At 40.2% G+C, this 18,147-nt stretch overlaps 1 protein-coding gene across 1 annotated transcript; it reads right to left on the reverse strand.

The window, feature by feature from the left end:
* Window positions 1–500: 500 nt before the first annotated feature.
* On the reverse strand, window positions 501–14,684 carry LOC115733890 (disease resistance protein L6-like). Its single transcript, XM_048278013.1, has 9 exons — window positions 14,603–14,684; window positions 11,999–12,419; window positions 10,561–11,677; window positions 10,109–10,390; window positions 8,726–10,018; window positions 8,492–8,656; window positions 7,278–8,030; window positions 837–925; window positions 501–741 (listed from the first exon to the last, which is right to left on the reverse strand). Exons 1-9 carry the CDS (start codon window positions 14,682–14,684, stop codon window positions 501–503), a joined length of 4,443 nt encoding a protein of 1,480 aa, XP_048133970.1.
* Window positions 14,685–18,147: the final 3,463 nt, after the last annotated feature.

Below are 18,147 nucleotides of genomic sequence, written 5' to 3' on the forward strand. Positions count from 1 at the left end.
AACACCTGTGGATGTTTTCTTTCGCGATCTTCTTACCAATGCCGCCGCTCTGAATTTGTCATAACGGGTTCACCACCTTCCGCCAAAAAGTTTCATAAGCACATGTTGATTAACAGTCTCCCTAGAAGAAAGATGCAAGAACGTTCGAGGAAATTCGAACTTTACCTCGATTTAGTTTTATCAAGAACTTGATGTTTGAGGCTCGGTCTTGGCCGAGCTTGAACCCTTGTCCATCTTTGATCTTAAACTTGTGCCCATTTTGGCGGTGCCCCTTGCTAAACTCACGGTTGCGCAATTTCTGAAGTTGACGCTCTGCCCTTCCCGTGCTCAAAGTCGAGCCGCTTCGTGATCTTGACGCTATGCGCCTTCCCGTGCTCAAAGTCGAGCCTCTTCGTGATCTTGACGCTATGCGCCTTCCCGTGCTCAAAGTCGAGCCTCTTCGTGATCTTGACGCTATGCGCCTTCCCGTCCTCAAAGTCGAGCGCTTCGTGATCTCGACGCTATGCCCCTTCCTGTCCTTCCCTCGTGATCTTGACGCTATGCCCCTTCCCGTCCTCGAAGTCGAGCGGCCTCGTGATCTTGACGCTTTGCCCCTTTCTGTCCTCGAAGTCGAGCGGCCTCGTGATCTTGACGCTTTGCCCTTTCTCGTCCTCGAAGTCGAGCGGCCTCGTGATCTTGACGCTTTGCCCTTTTCTGTCCTCGAAGTCGAGCGGCCTCGTGATCTTGACACTTTGCCCCTTTCTGTCCTCGAAGTCGAGCGGCCTCGTGATCTTGACGCTTTGCTGTTTCTTGAACTTGAAGCTATACCCCCTCCTCTGCCTCTTTTCGCAGGATACCTTCCTGGGTTTGAAGAACGTCCGGTCCTACTTCCTCGGCCTTTGTTTGTAGGTATTCGGTCTGTCTCCACGGTTCTATCTCTCTTCACCTGGACCACGTTGAAATTCCACATTAGTTTCGAGGACTGGACAATTAAGATAATGCAAATATCCAATACTTACAGAAGAAAGGTCCCCTTCATCCTCAAGAATCAGATGAATTGATCCTCTTTTAGATGCTTCTTGCAACATCCCCTTCACTTGCTCATCACTCTTGTTCGTCCACATGTAAATTGCATCGTTCTTACTCTTGTTGCAAAAGAAGCATGCAATATCGAGGAAAATTTCTTGTTGATTTTCATCTAGGTCATCATAGCTAATCCTTAGCTTTTTTACAATATCTTTCTCGGGTATATTCCTTAACTTGACCAAAGTCTCTTCCCAAACTGCTTTGTTGTTTTGATGTTCATAAAGCAACGAACCTATCACTTCAATTGCCAAAGGGAGCCCTCCTGTACTTGAGACAAATTCCCTTGAAAGCTCCCGATAATCATCCGAAGGAAAGTCTCTGCCAAAGGCATGTAGGGCGAAAAGCTGGAGTGCAAGAGCATCATCCATCTTAAGCATCTCATACTTCATAATTTTATCTTCAAGTCCCCGAACTTGCGTAACGGCTGTGTTTCTCGTTGTAATGATTATTCTTGATGCTGAATGTAATGATTCATTTCCTATTAGTTTCTTAATGTGATCTTTATTATCAACATCATCCCGAACCACAAGGACCTTCCTCTTGCCGAGCGTTTCTCCAATCTTTCTCATTCCTTCATCACTATCCTTGACTCCTTCTGCACATGCATAACCAACAATGTTAGACAATAACTTCTTCTGCAATCGGACTATGCCGTCCTCGGTCGACATGCTTTCTCGAACATTCTCAAGGAAATCGCAACACTTTCCAAAGTCGGAACATAGTTCATTGAAGACGACTTTGGCAATGGTTGTTTTACCGATGCCACCCATTCCATAAATTCCAATGAGCAGCACATGAGAATGGTTGACATTTAATAACTCTGTCAAGTCCTTCACCCGATCATCAAGTCCGACTAAATGCTCAGTCAATGATTTTTTTCTTAGCTCCAGTTTCTCCAAAACCGTTTTAACGACCAATTCGATAATCGCTGCTTCACTGCAGTGTACAAAAACACTTTCATTAGTTGATCAGATTAATTTAATACCCACGCTCAATTGTCTGGATTTAATTTGAATAGATTGAAGTAACATGACGGACGAGTTCTAAGTACACTAAATAATTAGTATAGTCTAATTTACCCGAATTCACTTGATATGCTTTTCATATGTAGTTACAGAAATGTCTGAATATCGTGCATGAAGAGAGTTTCGGCATTTATAGCTAAGCCTAGAAATACGTTCAGCACTTGTAACGTCGTATCTCATACGACAAAAAAAAAAAAAAGAAATAGGGAGGAGTCTTAAAAGAGTATATACCTCTGGTCCCTTTTCACGTTCCATCCCATGATTTTACCCACCTCTGCAAGAGCCTCTCTCCATTTCCCGACTTGGTCGGGAAACTTGTTCTCGTGCTTCAACAAGGCATCCTTATATAGTGGAGTCCTAAGCTTGACATCCTCAGGTTCCACGTTGAAGAAAATGGGAAGGATGCTTTTTCTACCGTTCGACCTAGACACGTTGTCCACTATGTGCGCAAGCTCACGAAGGCACCATATACTTGAAGCATAGGTTTGAGAGAAGATGGTTATGTAAATCATGGAGTTGTCGATAGCACTCAGAAGGTTCCCATCAAACTTTTCGCCCTCGGGGAGCTCCTTGTCATCTCTGAACACGTGCACTCCCACATCGTTCAAGTGATAGTAGAGGTGGTCTGTGAATGTGTGACGAGTATCGGAACCTCTGAAATTCAAGAACACTTGGTACTGTGTGTTTGCCATAGCGAAGAAGCTTAGAACTTCCAGATCTATCTCTCTCTCTCTTCCCCCTGAAGAGAAATAGGGTTCTGCGTTGGCAACTATTCACCCGTGAAGGTGTCCAGCACTTTCGCAGAAGTTTCGAAATATTCAAAGATTAGCACCCGTGAAGGTTGACCTCGGCGACCATAAAGGCCAATCAGAGAGTTTCTTCCTTTTTGCCCTTTTCCTTTTGGGATAAAAGGCAACCGCGTCCCTGAATTATTGCTCGGGTCTCTCTACTTTTTCGTGAAGCCAGCTTCTTAAATTTGTGCACTTTTTTTTTTTTCTTTTTTAAAGAAAGAATTGGTCATTCCCTTAGAAATTGTAAGTGGGATACCAACATGACCATCAAATGCTGATTGTTATATCTTCATGAGGCGATTAATATACAGCAAATTATTTTCAAAATGTTGCAAAAATTAGAAACCTGAAAAAAAAAAAAAAAGTAACAGGAGAAAGGAAAAATAGTGCGGTGGCTCGCCGCCCTCATTCTTTGACCCGAGCAATAATTTATCTTTAAGGGAAGGATCCTCGCTGACCAAGATTTCCTTTTCTTTATTATTATTATTTTTTTTTGGGTGTGTTGGGTAAAACAGATATACCCTAATCCAGTCTATCAATGCATCGAGAGAAAAAAAAAAAGTAGATTTACATACCCATAAACATATCTTGAGGATTATGGCGGAATAACGTGCTCAAAACGGAAAAATTACCAAAACAAAAAAGTAATAACTAAAACTACTGCGGTTGTGCCGATTCAGTCATAATTTTTTTTTATTCGGATAATATAGTTCTAAACGTTTTGACAATTTGCCAATTCAGTCCCTACGGCCAAACTTCGCCGAAAACCGCTATCGTAAAGATCGGAACGTTGCATCGCCGGCGCCGACATAGACATCTTTTAATAATTTTATAAATATTTTAATTTTTTTTATCATTTTCTCTCTTTTTTTTTTTTCCTTTTTAACTTCTACTTTTTTCATTGTGGCCAACAAGGCTAGACCTCCCGTCGCCGGGTGAGGTCTCGAGCCTCGCCAACTCAGCCACTAACGAGATTGAATTGACGTAATTTTTATTTTATTTTATTTTTAATAAATTCCTTCACTGAAAACTGAGGATAGAAGTAGAATCTAAGGACGTCCCAGACGCACACCTAATGGTAAGAAGAGCGCATCTTAATGATGATTAGTGTAATATTAATCCATGAATGATAAGGGCAAGAACAGATTGAGAAAGGCCTCACGGTCACAGGGCTCTTCAATTTGGACTGCAACATGGATCTGGACTCTTGGAAAAGGGGCACTTTTGAACATTCTAGGTTGTGAATTGGACAGAACTGTTCATGTGAATTTGAGCCCGATCCGATGTCATCGACCTGATCCGCCGGTTCTTGACACATCATTGTTTTGCCTTCCGGTTGGATTTCTGCCTCTCCAATAGATGAATATATTATGAAAATCTCATTTTTTTTTCATATATCTGATCAATTTTATTTTATGAATATTTTTAATTAATTACATAATTACAACATTATTCATTAATTATAGATCTTAATAAATTTTTACATTAATTATTGCTAATTATGTTATAAAGATAAGATTCACAAGAAAAAAATTATAATATTATAAGTATCAATAATTAAAAAAAATACGAAATTAAAAAAAAAAGGGCCCGGTATGGGCCTTGCTCGGCAATGGGGCTACCGAGCAAGGGATGCTCGGCACCTCAACCGCTGAGCGAGGCCCAAATTTGTAAATATTTATTTTTAAAAAATATTTTTGTAAATATTTTTTTTTTAAAATTAATTTGGAAAAAAAACCCGAAAGAATGAGTTTACATAAGCAGGCAAGAAAACATTAAGCGGAGTAACGCCACATAAAACTAGTCTCCAACTTCTCCAAAAGCTTCTTGAGTGCGTGGAGAGGATCAAGGAGAAAGAAATAACGGAGTTGCTAATTTGGTAGTCTAACAATACTGTCATTTTTTTTTTTACAACACGATCTCTCAATGAGTACTTTAAGCAAAGCACGCGATGATGGTGTGTGAATTTCCAATTGAGATTGTACCATTTCGACAGTCTTGCTATTGAAGCATTTCCCAGTCACAAAATAAAAAGACATAAAACATAATACATATATTCGCTTGTTTTGCATCTTGTAACTAAGAAAGAGTTAACACTTTCTTCCAAGCCTTGGTAAAGGAAGTCTGTGAATCTGTAACGGGTATCGTGACCTCAACACTAGGTACTCATCTCCTATCGCTCGTTCAACATCGCTGTTCCTTCCTGCGTCTGAGTTCGCCATAGCTAAGAAGCTTAGCGCTTCCAGATCTCTCTCTCCCCTGAAGAGAAACAAGGTTCTGCATTGGCAACTATTCACCCGTGAAGGTGTGCAATACTTCTTCAAAAGTTTGGAAATATTCAAAGATTCCCTGGGAGACCTTGGCGACCATAAAGGCCAATCATAGACTTTCCTCCTTTTTGCCTTTTCCTTCTGGGATAAAGGCACATTGTCCGTAAGTTATTGCTCGGCTCTCGCAACTTTTTCTTGAAACCAGTTACTTAAATTGTGTTTTTCTTTCTCTCTCTTTTTCAAGAATTGGTCCTTCCGTTAAAATTGTAAATGGGGATACTAACATGGCCATCAAATGCTGATGTTTTATCTTGTGAGGCAATCTATAATATAGCAAATCATTTTCAAAATTCACAAAAAAACTAAAGACCTTGAAATAAAATAATTAACAGTAGAGAGGGAAGGATAGTGTAGTGGCGACAAGGGTCGCGGCCCTCTTTCTGATCTTCAGCAGGGGTCAACTCTCGGCCCGATCTGGGCGAACAACGCAATTGTCTAATTATAAACTAAATGAAAAGGAGGTAAACACATTTCTTATGGATTTCATGCATAAATTTGGTTTATCGAAGATGGCGAAGCAAGCCACGGCGAGGATGATGAGCGCTTCGAAGAAAGGCAGCAAGGAGGAGAGGCGAAGATTACACTGGCAAAATGGGAAACAAAAGAATTGGAGACCACGGGACCCCGCTCGAGCTGTGTCGCAATTTTAAGTCTTAAGGGGCGTTGTTAAGGGAACTGAGATATCCGATTACATTGACGAAATGTCGAGAGATCTCACATTTTCGTCCTTGTCTAAATTTTAACTTCTTGAAATTTTGAGAATAATCTTTCATACTATAATCGGTACATCAGATGCCACATCAGCATCTATATTTATTCGATGGACCAACTCCAAAGTACCAAATGGTTTAGGGATTCGTTTACATAGAGAAATGTTGAGACAAGACCTTATTCCCTTGTTCTTTTTCCGTGCATACAATAGGGCTCGTCAATCAACTAACACAAGGTTAACGGCCCGTACATTTCGCGGCATTGTCGAAAATTATTTCAAGCATGATATTTTCTAAAGCTTTTGAAGCTTCAATAGCTAGTTGTAAACACCACTAATTTTTGCAAGGAAGACATTTTCCATTAGAATATTCTTTTACACAGTGAAAGGACAAAAAAGGCGGCTTCACAATTTCTGTACTCATTCAGCTGACAAATCATGACAAGTCAACAAAAACGAATATCAACAAGAAACCCGAGATTCAAACTAGTCCTGAAATTGCTCCTTGACAATCCCGAATTAGAACAACTCCTGTGGATGTTTTCGTTCGGGATCTTCTAGCCATGGCCCGACCTTGAATTTACTGGAAACTGTTTCTGCCTTCCTTCTGCAAGCAGAAGATAGCCCGACATAATTTCATAAGAACATGTTGATTTTAAGTCTTTTAGAAGAAAGATGGAAGAACATTCGAGGAAACTTGCACTTTACTTCGATTTAGTTTATCACGAACTTGATGTTTGGGGCTCAGCCTTGGCCGAGCTTGAATCCTTGTCTGTCCCTGATCTTAAACTTGCACCCATTTTAGTTGCGCCTCTTCCTAAACTCACAGTTGCACCCTTTCCTGAAGTTGAATCTCTGCCCCTTCCTGTACTCAAAGTCGAGTCGCTTCGTGAACTTGATGCTAAGCCCCTTCCTGAACTAGAACTTGCGCCCATATTAATTGCGCCCCTTCTTGAACATGAACCTCTACCCCTTCCTAAGCTCAACTTCGCGTCCCTTCTTGCTGTCCTCAAAGTTGCGTCCTTTCCTGAAATTGAACCTCTGCCCCTTCCTGAACTCAAAGTTGCGCTGCTTCGTGAAATTAAAGATATGCTTCTCCCTGAATTTGGTGCCTTGCCGTTTCCTGAAGCGGAAGCTGCATCCCTACCCCTCCTCGAACCTTTGCTATTTCTCGAACTTGACGCTACAAGCCTTCCTCCGATTCCTTCCTGGGTTTGAAGCACGTCCGGTCCCTCTTCCTCTTCCCGTTTTTGTAGGTGTTCTCCACAGTACTCTCTGTCTTCTCCTCGACCACTTTGAATCCCACATTAGTTTTGAGGACTGCACAATTAAGAGGATGCAAATATTCCATACTTACAGAAGAAAGGGCCCCTTCATCCTCAAATTCAGTTGTAGCTTTGCAAGAGCTATCCTGATGTTCAACTCCTTCACACCTTTGGCAACTCGACCGAACGAAGTCATTTTGGTCAGCGGGTTCCCCACTGTCATCCTTCTCCTCCTTTCTATTTTCCATGCTCACCGCTTTCCCTCCATCGACACAGCCGGGGTACCCAATCCTTCCACCCCTCGATTGCCTCCTATTTCCCGTGGCCTTGACACATTCAGCATTGTCTGGCTCTGACCGGAAATCATCAATGGAGGAGGTGCCATCAGCTTCGCTTTCACCAACAGATGCAGAGTCCGCGTCTTCATCAGGATTTGGAACGTCCCACTCAGGCCCATCCTCGTCAGAATGCACATCAGTCCTCATTGCCCATTCCTCCCTTAACATCTCCATCATCTCGTCATCGTACTCTCCCTCCCACTCACTGTCAACACCTCCCTCGACGTACAGATGAATTGATCCCCTTTTAGATGCAAGTAGCACCATTCCCTTCACTTGCTCATCACTCTTGACCTCTATGAGCAACTTGTGGTATGTACCAGGCGCCGTGTACCACATTCTCTTCAAACTAAAGCCGAAACATTTAACATCCGCAATCAATCCTTTATATGTCACTGAATCTGGGGCGACATCTTCGTTTTCCCTCTTTATCCCACCAACAAACTCAAAACCGTCACTAGACCTCTTTACCCCAAGGTGAAATCTGATTGCGAAGGAAAGTCCCGTCTGTGATGTAGCAAGTTCAACGTGTTTAAACCTTTCCACAATACTTGTATAAAATCCAATACGCCACAGACATCATTCAATAGTTAGAGAAGATCTAGAATTAAGTACTTAGATGTCAATGGGATATCGGTAGTTCTTGTTTGGTTTCTCTTTCATTAACTGAGTTTGAACTTTTATTAAGTACCTGATGTAAAAATCAAATAAACTCAATAATAATCGACCTAGGCTAGTCAAGATTCAAGTCGTGGGTGTTTTTTTTTTTTTTTTCTATATCCCACTTTCGCTGGACAATCCTTTGGAAATGAGAAATAAATGCATTAGCAGAGCAGAAATTTTCTCTGATTTAGCGATAAAAAATAATCTACATATAATAGCAAATGACTGTACTGGCAATATAAAGAACTAACACTGTCCAACACCGAAAAGGCAAGTAGAGATAAGTGATGAAGAAGATACCGCACCTTGTTTGATATATTCGAAAGAATCTCCTCTCTATAACGCTTTAAGGACATTCCAACATCATATGGAGATTCACTATCTTTGATGGAGTCTCCACACTTACATATTCTGACGACGCAATCATCTGGTATGTTTGTGCACGATGCATCAATCAACCATGTCAATTCCTTGCAACTAGTAACTTCCAAAGATTTCAGAGACTCTAGCTTGTCAAGGCCCTCGAAATCAGTAAGTACGCCGCAGCCGTGGATTCTCAGTTTCTCCAGGTTCTTCAAGCATGGTAACCCGCATATTCTTGTCAGAGATTCGCACTTTTGGACGCTCAAGCATTCCAATAATTTCGAAAGACCCACAATTTGTATCTCAACTAGCTCTGGACAACCATACACACACACTTCCCGTAGCTTCCGTAATTCCCAAGGAATGGATAATCTCTGAAGCTGTTGACAATGGTTAACAGTTAATTTCTCCAGTCGTGTAAATCTCTCGAGTGGAATGTCTTCCACTTCACACCAACCGATCCCTAAAGTCGACAAATTTCTCCAACTCCAGTTAGAGGACGGAAGCTGCATGAGGGGTTTTGGGTCTAGGAGACTCAAATCAAGGTCTTCCAGGCAAGGAAGAGATGCCAACTCTAGAGGTGCAGGGACGTTTTGCAAGTTTAATATCAACTTTTTCAGTCTAGATAAGCTCCCAATCCAACTTAAATTGCATTCCGCGAGTAGGTTTGATTTCTTTGTAATCCAAGGGCCACCATGTAGTTGCAGTTCAACCAAATTAGTAAGGTTCGACAGATTTGGGACTGAGAGCAATGACCTAGATTGAAGAATTAGACGGGTCAAACTTGTGGGAAGATCCGGCAACACCTGAATCGAATGACATCCCCTTAAATTGAGTGTTTGGAGGTGATGAAGCCTGTTGATTGTCCTTGGAATTCTGCAAATACCGGTGGAATCTAAATTTAGGATTTTTAAAGAGGACAATTCTCCAATTCCAACGGGAATTTCACCTCTCAATTCTTGATGCCCAGAGAAATCCAGCACTTCAAGATTTACCAAAGTGCTGATGCCACTAGGAAACCGGAAATCATCGGTCTCACCATAAGGAAACCGGAAATCATCGGTCTCACCATAATCTAACCAAGTTGAAACACGCAAGATGCGGAGTGATATTAACTTTCCAATGGAGCTGGGAAGTTCCCTTATTCTTGTATACGTTAAGTCCAACTCTATCAATGAGGTTAAATTCCCAAGTGAGCCCGGAAGCCCTCTCAAGCTAGAACATCTTGACAATGATAAGAGCTGAAGCTTCACCAGTGCCCCCATTTTTTCGGGCAAATCTATAAGGCGCGTGCACCCCTTAATCTCTAACTTAATCAATGATTGTAGATGTCCAATGAATCTGTCAATCCTCTCTAGCCGAGAGCAGCACACAAGAGTTAACCTCTCTAAACCCAAGCATTTAGAGAAGTTCGGGATTGTGGTTATGCCATCACACCTCTCAAGAGATAAAACTTTCAAATTCCGCGCCTCCCGTAAAAATGGATGGCATGTCAAGTGTAAGAACCAATGCATAGTGACATTGGGACCATTACACTAGAATTAAATCATGTGGTTTACCTTGATTAAGTCCCATGCTTTTGAATCATCCGTGAAGTGATTCCTGTCAAGTTTAAAAACAACAAGATGAGTCAAATAAAAATTGACTGCTCTAAAATCCTGAAGAGCAGGCCGCCAAGAAATCCATCTCAACTTCGAACGACACTTTGCAAAGTCCCCAACAAAATCTCCACTGCATAACTTGAGGAATCTTAGATTTGGTAACCTTTCAAACTCTCCATTAGTGATCTCTATGGAGCCAACCGATCCACTTATCTCAAGCGCTTGAACCTCGCCCTTCCTCTGCAAATGAAATTTTCGCAATGATGTGAAGAAATGTGTCAACTTCGAACCACTATGCGTTACAACTTGAATGGGCAGAGAAAAAAATGATAAACATCTTAAATCAAACAGGGATCCATTGTCTCGGGATATGCGACTTTCTACTTGAAAATTGGACGTTTCTTACTTACCTCTTCGGTTCTTATCATTTCGATGGCCTCATTTGCTTTCCACAGCCTGCTCCGCTTGCCAAGATCATTTGGACCTTCTAGACGGACGATTTCCCTTCCCATATCTATGAGTTGATCGTGCATCCAGAGTTTATCATTGTCCAATATCTTTATCAAGCACTTGCTGGTAAGGACTTGAATTCCACTTTCGGGATAAAATTTACAATCCGTCCACATGTAAGTTGCATCGTTCTTACTCTTGTTGCAAAAGAAGCATGCAATATCGAGGAAAATTTCTTGTTGATTTTCATCTAGGTCATCATAGCTAATCCTTAGCTTTTTTACAATATCTTTCTCGGGTATATTCCTTAACTTGACCGAAGTCTCTTCCCAAACTGCTTTGTTGTTTTGATAGTCATAAAGCAACGAACCTATCACTTCAATTGCCAAAGGGAGCCGTCCTGTACTTGAGACAATTTCCCTTGAAAGCTCCCGATAATCATCCGAAGGAGAATCTCCGCCAAAGGCATGTCGGCAGAAAAGCTGAAATGCGGGAGCATCATCCATCTCAAGCATCTCATACAGTATAATTTTACCTTCAAATCCCCGAACTTGCAGAACAGCTGTGTCTCTCGTTGTAATGATTATTCTTGATGCTGAATTTAATGATTCATTTCCTATTAGTTTCTTAATGTGATCTTTATTATCAACATCATCCAGAACCACAAGGACCTTCCTCTCGGGGAGTGTTGCTTCAATCTTTCTCATTCCTTCTTCACTATCCTTGACTCTTTCTGCATGTGCAAAACCAACAATGTCAGACAATAACTTCTTCTGCAATTGGACTGTGCCTTCCTTGGTCGACATGCTTTCTCGAACGTTCTCAAGGAAACCGCAACACTTTCCAAAGTGGGAAGATAGTTCATTGAAGACGACTTTGGCAATGGTTGTTTTACCGATGCCACCCATTCCATAAATTCCAACGAGCAGCACATCAGAATGGTTGACATTTAATAATAACTCTGTCAAGTGCTTCACCCGATCATCAAGTCCGACTAAATGCTCAGCCACTGATTTTTTTCTTAGCTCCAGTTTCTTCGAAACCGTATCAACGACTGATTTAATAATCTCTGCTTCGCTGCAGTGTACAAAAACACTTTCATTAGTTGACTAGATTAATTTAATACCCACGCCCAATTGTCTGAATTTAATTTGAATAGATTGAAGTAACATGACGGACGACTTCTAAGTACACTAAATAATTAGTATAGTCTAATTTACCCGGATTCACTTGATATGCTTTTCATATGTAGTTACAGAAATGTCTGAATATCGTGCATGAAGAGAATTTCGGCATTTATAGCTAAGCCTAGAAATACGTTCAGCACTTGTAACGTCGTATCTCATACGCCCAAAAAAAAAAAAAAGAAATAGGGAGGAGTCTTAAAAGAGTATTTACCTTTGGTCCCTTTTCACGTTCCATCCCAAGATTTTACCCACCTCTGCAAGAGCCTCTCTCCATTTCTCGACTTCCCCGGAAAACTTGTTCTCGCGCTCCAGTAAAGCATCCTTATATAGTGAAGTCCTAAGCTTGACATCCTCAGGTTCCACGTTGAAGAAAATGGGAAGGATGCTTTTTCTACCGTTCGACCTAGACACGTTCTCCACTATGTGCGCAAGCTCACGAAGGCACCATATACTTGAAGCATAGGTTTGAGAAAAGATGGGTATGTAAATCATGGAGTTGTCGATAGCACTCAGAAGGTTCCCACCAAACTTTTCGCCCTCGGGGAGCTCCTTGTCATCTCTGAACACGCGGACCCCCACATCTTTCAAGCCATGGTAGAGGTGGTCTGTGAATGCGTAATGAGTATCGGGACCTCTGAAATTCAAGAACACTTGGTACTGTGAGTTTGCCATAGCTCTAAGAAGCTTAGCACTTCCAGATCTATCTATCTCTCTCTCTCTTCCCCCTGAAGAGAAATAGCGTTCTGCGTTGGCAAGTATTCACCCGTGAAGGTGTCCAGCACTTTCGCAGAAGTTACGAAATATTCAAAGATTCCCTGGTTGACCTCGGCGACCATAAAGGCCAATCAGAGAGTTTCTTCCTTTTTCCCTTTTGATTTTGGGATAAAGGCAACCGCGTCCCTGAATTATTGCTCGGGTCTCTCAACTTTTTCGTGAAGCCAGGTTCTTAAATTTGTGCACTTTTTTATTATTTTTCTTTTTGAAAGAAAGAATTGGTCATTCCCTTAGAAATTGTAAGTGGGATACCAACATGACCATCGAATGCTGATTGTTATATCTTCATGAGGCGATTATAATACAGCAAATTATTTTCAAAATGTTTCAAAAATTAGAAACCTGAAAAAAAAAAAGTAACAGGAGAAAGGAAAAATAGTGCGGTGGCAAAGAGGGTCGCCCCCCTCATTCTTGGACCCCGAGCAATAATTTATCCTTTTCTTTCCTTTTCTTTATTTTTTTTGTTGGGTGTGTTGGGTAAAACACATATACCCTAATCCAGTCTATCAATGCATCGAGAAAAAAAAAGTAGATTTACATACCCATAAACATATCTTGAGGATTATAGCGGAATAACGTGCTCAAAGCGGGAAAATTACCAAAAAAAAAAAAAACTAAAATTACTGCAGTTGTGCAGATTCAGCCCTAAATTTTTTTAATTCGGATAATATAGTTTTAAACATTTTGGCAGTTTTCCAATTCAGTCCCTCCGGCCAAACTTCGTTGGAAACCGCTATCGTAGATGTCAGAACGTTGCATCGCCGATCTTGACATAGACATCTTTTAATAATTTTATGAATATTTTAATTTTTTAATCATTTTCTCTCTTTTTTTTTTCCTTTTTAACTTCTACTTTTTTCATTGTGGCCAACAAGGCTAGACCTCGCTGTCGTCAGGTGAGGTCTCGAGCCCTCGCCAACTCAGCCGCTAACGAGATCGAATTGATGTAATTTTTACTTTATTTTATTTTTAATAAATTCCTCCACTGAAAACTGAGGATAGAAGTAGAATCTAAGGACGACCCAGACGCACACCTAACGGTAAGAAGAGGGCATCTTAATGATGATTAGTGTAATATTAATCAATGAATGACAAGGGCGAGAACAGATTGAGAAAGGCCTCACCGTCACAGGGCTCTTCAATTTGGACTGCAACATGGATCTGGACTTTTGGAAAAGGGGGACTTTTAAACATTCTAGGTTATGAATTGGACAGAATTGCTCATGTGAATTTGAGCCCGATCCGATATCGTCGACCCGATCCACCGATTCTTGACACATAACTGTTTTGCCTTCCGGTTGGATTTCTGCCTCTCCAATAGATGAATATATTATAAAAATCTCATTTTTTTCATATATCTTACCAATTTTATTTTATGAATATTTTTAATTAATTACATAATTACAACATTATTCATCAATTATAGATCTTAATAAATTTTTACATTAATTATTACTAATTATGTTATAAAGATAAGCTTCACAAGAAAAAATTATAATATTATATGTATCAATAATTAAAAAAATACGAAATTAAAAAAAAAGGGCCCGGTATGGGCCTTGCTCGACAATGGGGCTGCCGAGCAAGGGATGCTCAACACCTCAGCCGCAGAGCGAGGCCCAAATTTATAAATATTTATTTTTAAAAAATATTTTTGTAAATATTTTTTTTAAAAAAATTAATTTGGAAAAAAACCCGAAAGAATGAGTTTACATAAGCCGGCCACATAAAACTAGTCTCCAACTTCTCCGGAAGCTTCTTGAGTGCGTGGTAGTCTAACAATACTGTCATTTTTTTTTTTACAACACGATCTCTCAATGAGTACTTTAAGCAAAGCACGTGATGATGGTATGTGGATTTCGGTTGAGATTGTACCATTATGACAAGATCGCCATGGAAGCATTTCCTAGTGACAAAATATAAAGACATAAAACATAATACATATATTCACTTGTTTTGCATCTTGTAACTAAGAAAGAGTTAATACTTTCTTCCAAGTCTTGGTAAAGGAAGTCTGTGAATATGTAACGGGTATTGTGACCTCTGAAGCTCAAGAACACTAGGTACTCGTCTCCTATCGCTCGTTCAACATCACTGTTCGTTCCGGCCTCTGAGTTCGCCATAGCTAAGGAGCTTAGCGCTTCCAGATCTCTCTCCCCTGAAGAGAAACAAGGTTCTGCATTGGCAATTATTCACCCGTGAAGGTGTGCAATACTTCTTCAAAAGTTTGGAAACATTCAAAGATTCCCTGGGAGACCTTGGCGACCATAAAGGCCAATCATAGACTTTCCTCCTTTTTTTCCTTTTCCTTCTGGGATAAAGGCACATTGTCCGTAAGTTGTTGCTCGGTTCTCGCAACTTTTTCTTGAAACCAGTTACTTAAATTGTGTTTTTCTTTCTCTCTCTTTTTCAAGAATTGGTCCTTCCGTTAAAATTGTAAATGGGGATACTAACATGGCCATCAAATGCTGATGTTTTATCTTGTGAGGCAATTTATAATATAGCAAATCATTTTCAAAATTCACAAAAAAACTAAAGACCTTGAAATAAAATAATTAACAGGAGAGAGGGAAGGATAGTGTAGTGGCGACAAGGCAGCAGGGGTCAACTCTCGCCCTGATCTGGGCGAACAACGCAATTGTCTAATTATAAACGAAATGAAAAGGAGGTAAACGCATTTCTTATGGATTTCATGCATAAATTTGGTTTATCGAAGATGGCGAAGCAAGCCACGGCGAGGATGATGAGCGCTTCGAAGAAAGGCGGGAAGGAGGAAAGAGGCGAAGATTACGTTGGCAAAATGGGAAACAAAAGAATTGGAGACCACGGGACCCACCTCGAGCTGTGTCGCAGTTTAAGTCTTAAGGGCGTTGTTAAGGGAACTGATATATCCGATTACATTGACAAAATGTCGAGAGATCTCACATTTTCGTCCTTGTCTAAATTTTATCTCCTTGAAAATTTGAGAACAGCCTTTCATACTATAATCAGTACATAAGATGCCACATCAGCATCCATATTTAATCGATGCACCAACTCCAAAGTAGCAAATGGTTTAGGGATTCGTTTACATAAAGAAATGTTGAGACATCTGATTGAACATTTTGGAACAGTTCCGGGACTTTCAAGACCTTATTCCCTTGGTCTTTTTCCGTGCATATAATGGGGCTCGTCCGGACACGGCCGGTTCGGTGGAACTCTGTACTATGGATGAGGACGAGAACTAGATACTCTATTTGGTGACTCTTTCACCACTTCAGGATTTCGAAATCTGTACTATGTTCTGCATCACGAAACTCAAAATTGAGTGGTTAAATATTTTTCTAATTCAGAAATACTACCTGTTGCCCCTTTTTTTTTTTTTTTGCCTACTCTTAAGCATATTATACCCTCTACTAAGTGAACTACCACATTCGCTACGTGATGCAATAGATTGTAAAGATCCAGAATCACTTAAACCATATCTACTACAAAATTCTCCATATAATGCTACTATAAATTCTTTAACATGTCATAATATATTTGAAATATCTATTGAATCTTTCAAATGTAAACAATCATGATAATACACATTCAAATAATCTTGTAAACCGTCTAATTTAATACGTGGATAAAAAACAATACCAACTAAATAGACAAGAGGAATTTGCAAATAATAATGCAACCATTTTTCTCGCATTACTAAAATAGTTCGACCTAATTCGGTATCATTTTCATATTCACTAAAAACACTACCAATATTAACACACTCTATTAAAAATAAATGCGTTGTAGGATAATAAATACCAGATAAAGTTTTAGTAGCATCATTAAAAATTTTCAAAATATCTAAAATTTTCTTGCAAACGTCCCAATGTTGAGGAAGTAAAGTAATTTCGGGAATATTTTGTGAAATAAACATACATAATAAATCTTTATATTCAAAAGTTTGCCAAAGCAACTCGTACGTAGAATTCCAACGAGTCGGAATATCTTTTGGAAATCTTCTTGCCCTTCTCCTATTTTGTTTACAAAATTTTCCCCATGATTTCATACATTGGGGACGACTCCATAAAATTTAATTGCACTTTTTATTGGGGCGAGAGAAGTGTCAAGAGTTGGTAAACCATCTTGTACACATAAATTTAAAACATGACAAGCACATCTAATGTGAAAAAATTGTCCGCCAAAAGTGGGTTTGCAAATATTTTCTAATTCGGGAATAGAAGCGGAATTTGCGGCAGCATTATCAAAACCAATTGAAAATACTTTATTTATTAAATTATATTTTTCTAAAACTTGTCTAATTATTCTATAAATATTATGAGCCGAATGTCTTTCATCAAAAACTCGGAATGCAATAAGTCTTTTTTGAATCATCCAATCGTCACCTATCCAATGACACGTGACACCCATATAAGAATGAATTTGCCAAGGATCACTCCAAATATTGCTACCTATATGCACACGTCCATTGAATTCCGTAAAAAATTTTGCTAAAGATTTTTTTCCTTTTTTATAAAGATGAAAAACTTCACGTTTAAGAGTATTTTTTGGAATAGTTGGCGCTTGCGGAACCAACGCAGTATTTGTCAAATATTTCATATTAAAATTTTCATCGGTATTAAACGGAGCATGATCAAGGGCAACATATTCACCTAATGTTTGTTTATAAAGTGCTTCAGTGAAAAGAAATAAAGGATGAGGATTAGAAGTGGCGTACCCGGAAATTTGTTGTTGCGTATTGTCGATCCCCACTTGCGTTGGATGTTTTTTCGTCAAATGCCGACGGAATGTTCCGTAGCCGTCTCCTTTCGTAAATTTATATGTTTGCGAACAATATTTACATTTTATATTATACTTACCTTCGACTTCATCACGTACCTTGTCGAAGTGTAGCCACAAGTCCGATGTATTATCTCGGCCCTTCCGTTCCGGCTCATTTGCCGTTGACGTTTCTTCGACACCGGTGGGAGGATGAAGACTTTCTTGTGTTGGGATGTGCTCGACGTTCGGAACCGGGACATAGTTGATATTATCGTCGTCGTCTTCCCAACTTGCATACTCACGAGGATCATATTCAGGAATGGGATACTCGGAATCTCCCATAGTCATCTTCCCCTTGTCGGCATTTCTGCTTCCACTTGCCATTTTTGAGAGAATTGATCGGAAATCCGATTGAGAGAATTGAGTCGGGATTGAGAGAATTGGGAGAATTTGAGCGATTTGAGAAGGTTTGAGAGAGAATTCGAGAGATTGTTCGGAGAATTTGTGACAAAAATGAAAGGGGAAGCATATGTATTTATAGGCAAGAATTATTTTTAATTATTATTTTTTTTTGACAAAGCAAAGGCCAAATTGGCCGTTGCACGCACGTTGGCAACGGCCCAAAGAAGGGGGGGAGGGGGGTAGTGGCGGGCCCGGGGGCAGAGAGGCCAACGCCGGGCCCTTTTTTTTTATATTTATTTTCACGGTTCCGAACCGGCCCGGAACCGCTGGTTCCGGGCCGGTCAACGGGCCCACGGGCCCAAATGGCCCCCTCTAGGCTCGTCTATCAACTCACACTAGGTTAATGGCCCGTACATTTCGCGGCATTGTCGAAAATTA

The sequence above is a fragment of the Rhodamnia argentea genome, chromosome 4 (assembly GCF_020921035.1).
Source record: "Rhodamnia argentea isolate NSW1041297 chromosome 4, ASM2092103v1, whole genome shotgun sequence".
NCBI lineage: Eukaryota > Viridiplantae > Streptophyta > Magnoliopsida > Myrtales > Myrtaceae > Rhodamnia > Rhodamnia argentea.

Excerpts from the sequence above, each read along its gene's own strand:
- LOC115733890 (XM_048278013.1), bottom strand. The coding sequence starts at position 14,684 with ATGGCGAACTCAGAGGCCGGAACGAACAGTGATGTTGAACGAGCGATA. Across the intron at positions 10,391-10,560 it reads AAATGATAAGAACCGAAGAG|AGGAAGGGCGAGGTTCAAGC; the intron begins GTAAGTAAGAAA and ends TTTCATTTGCAG. Across the intron at positions 10,019-10,108 it reads AAGCATGGGACTTAATCAAG|GCGCGGAATTTGAAAGTTTT; the intron begins GTAAACCACATG and ends TTTTTACGGGAG.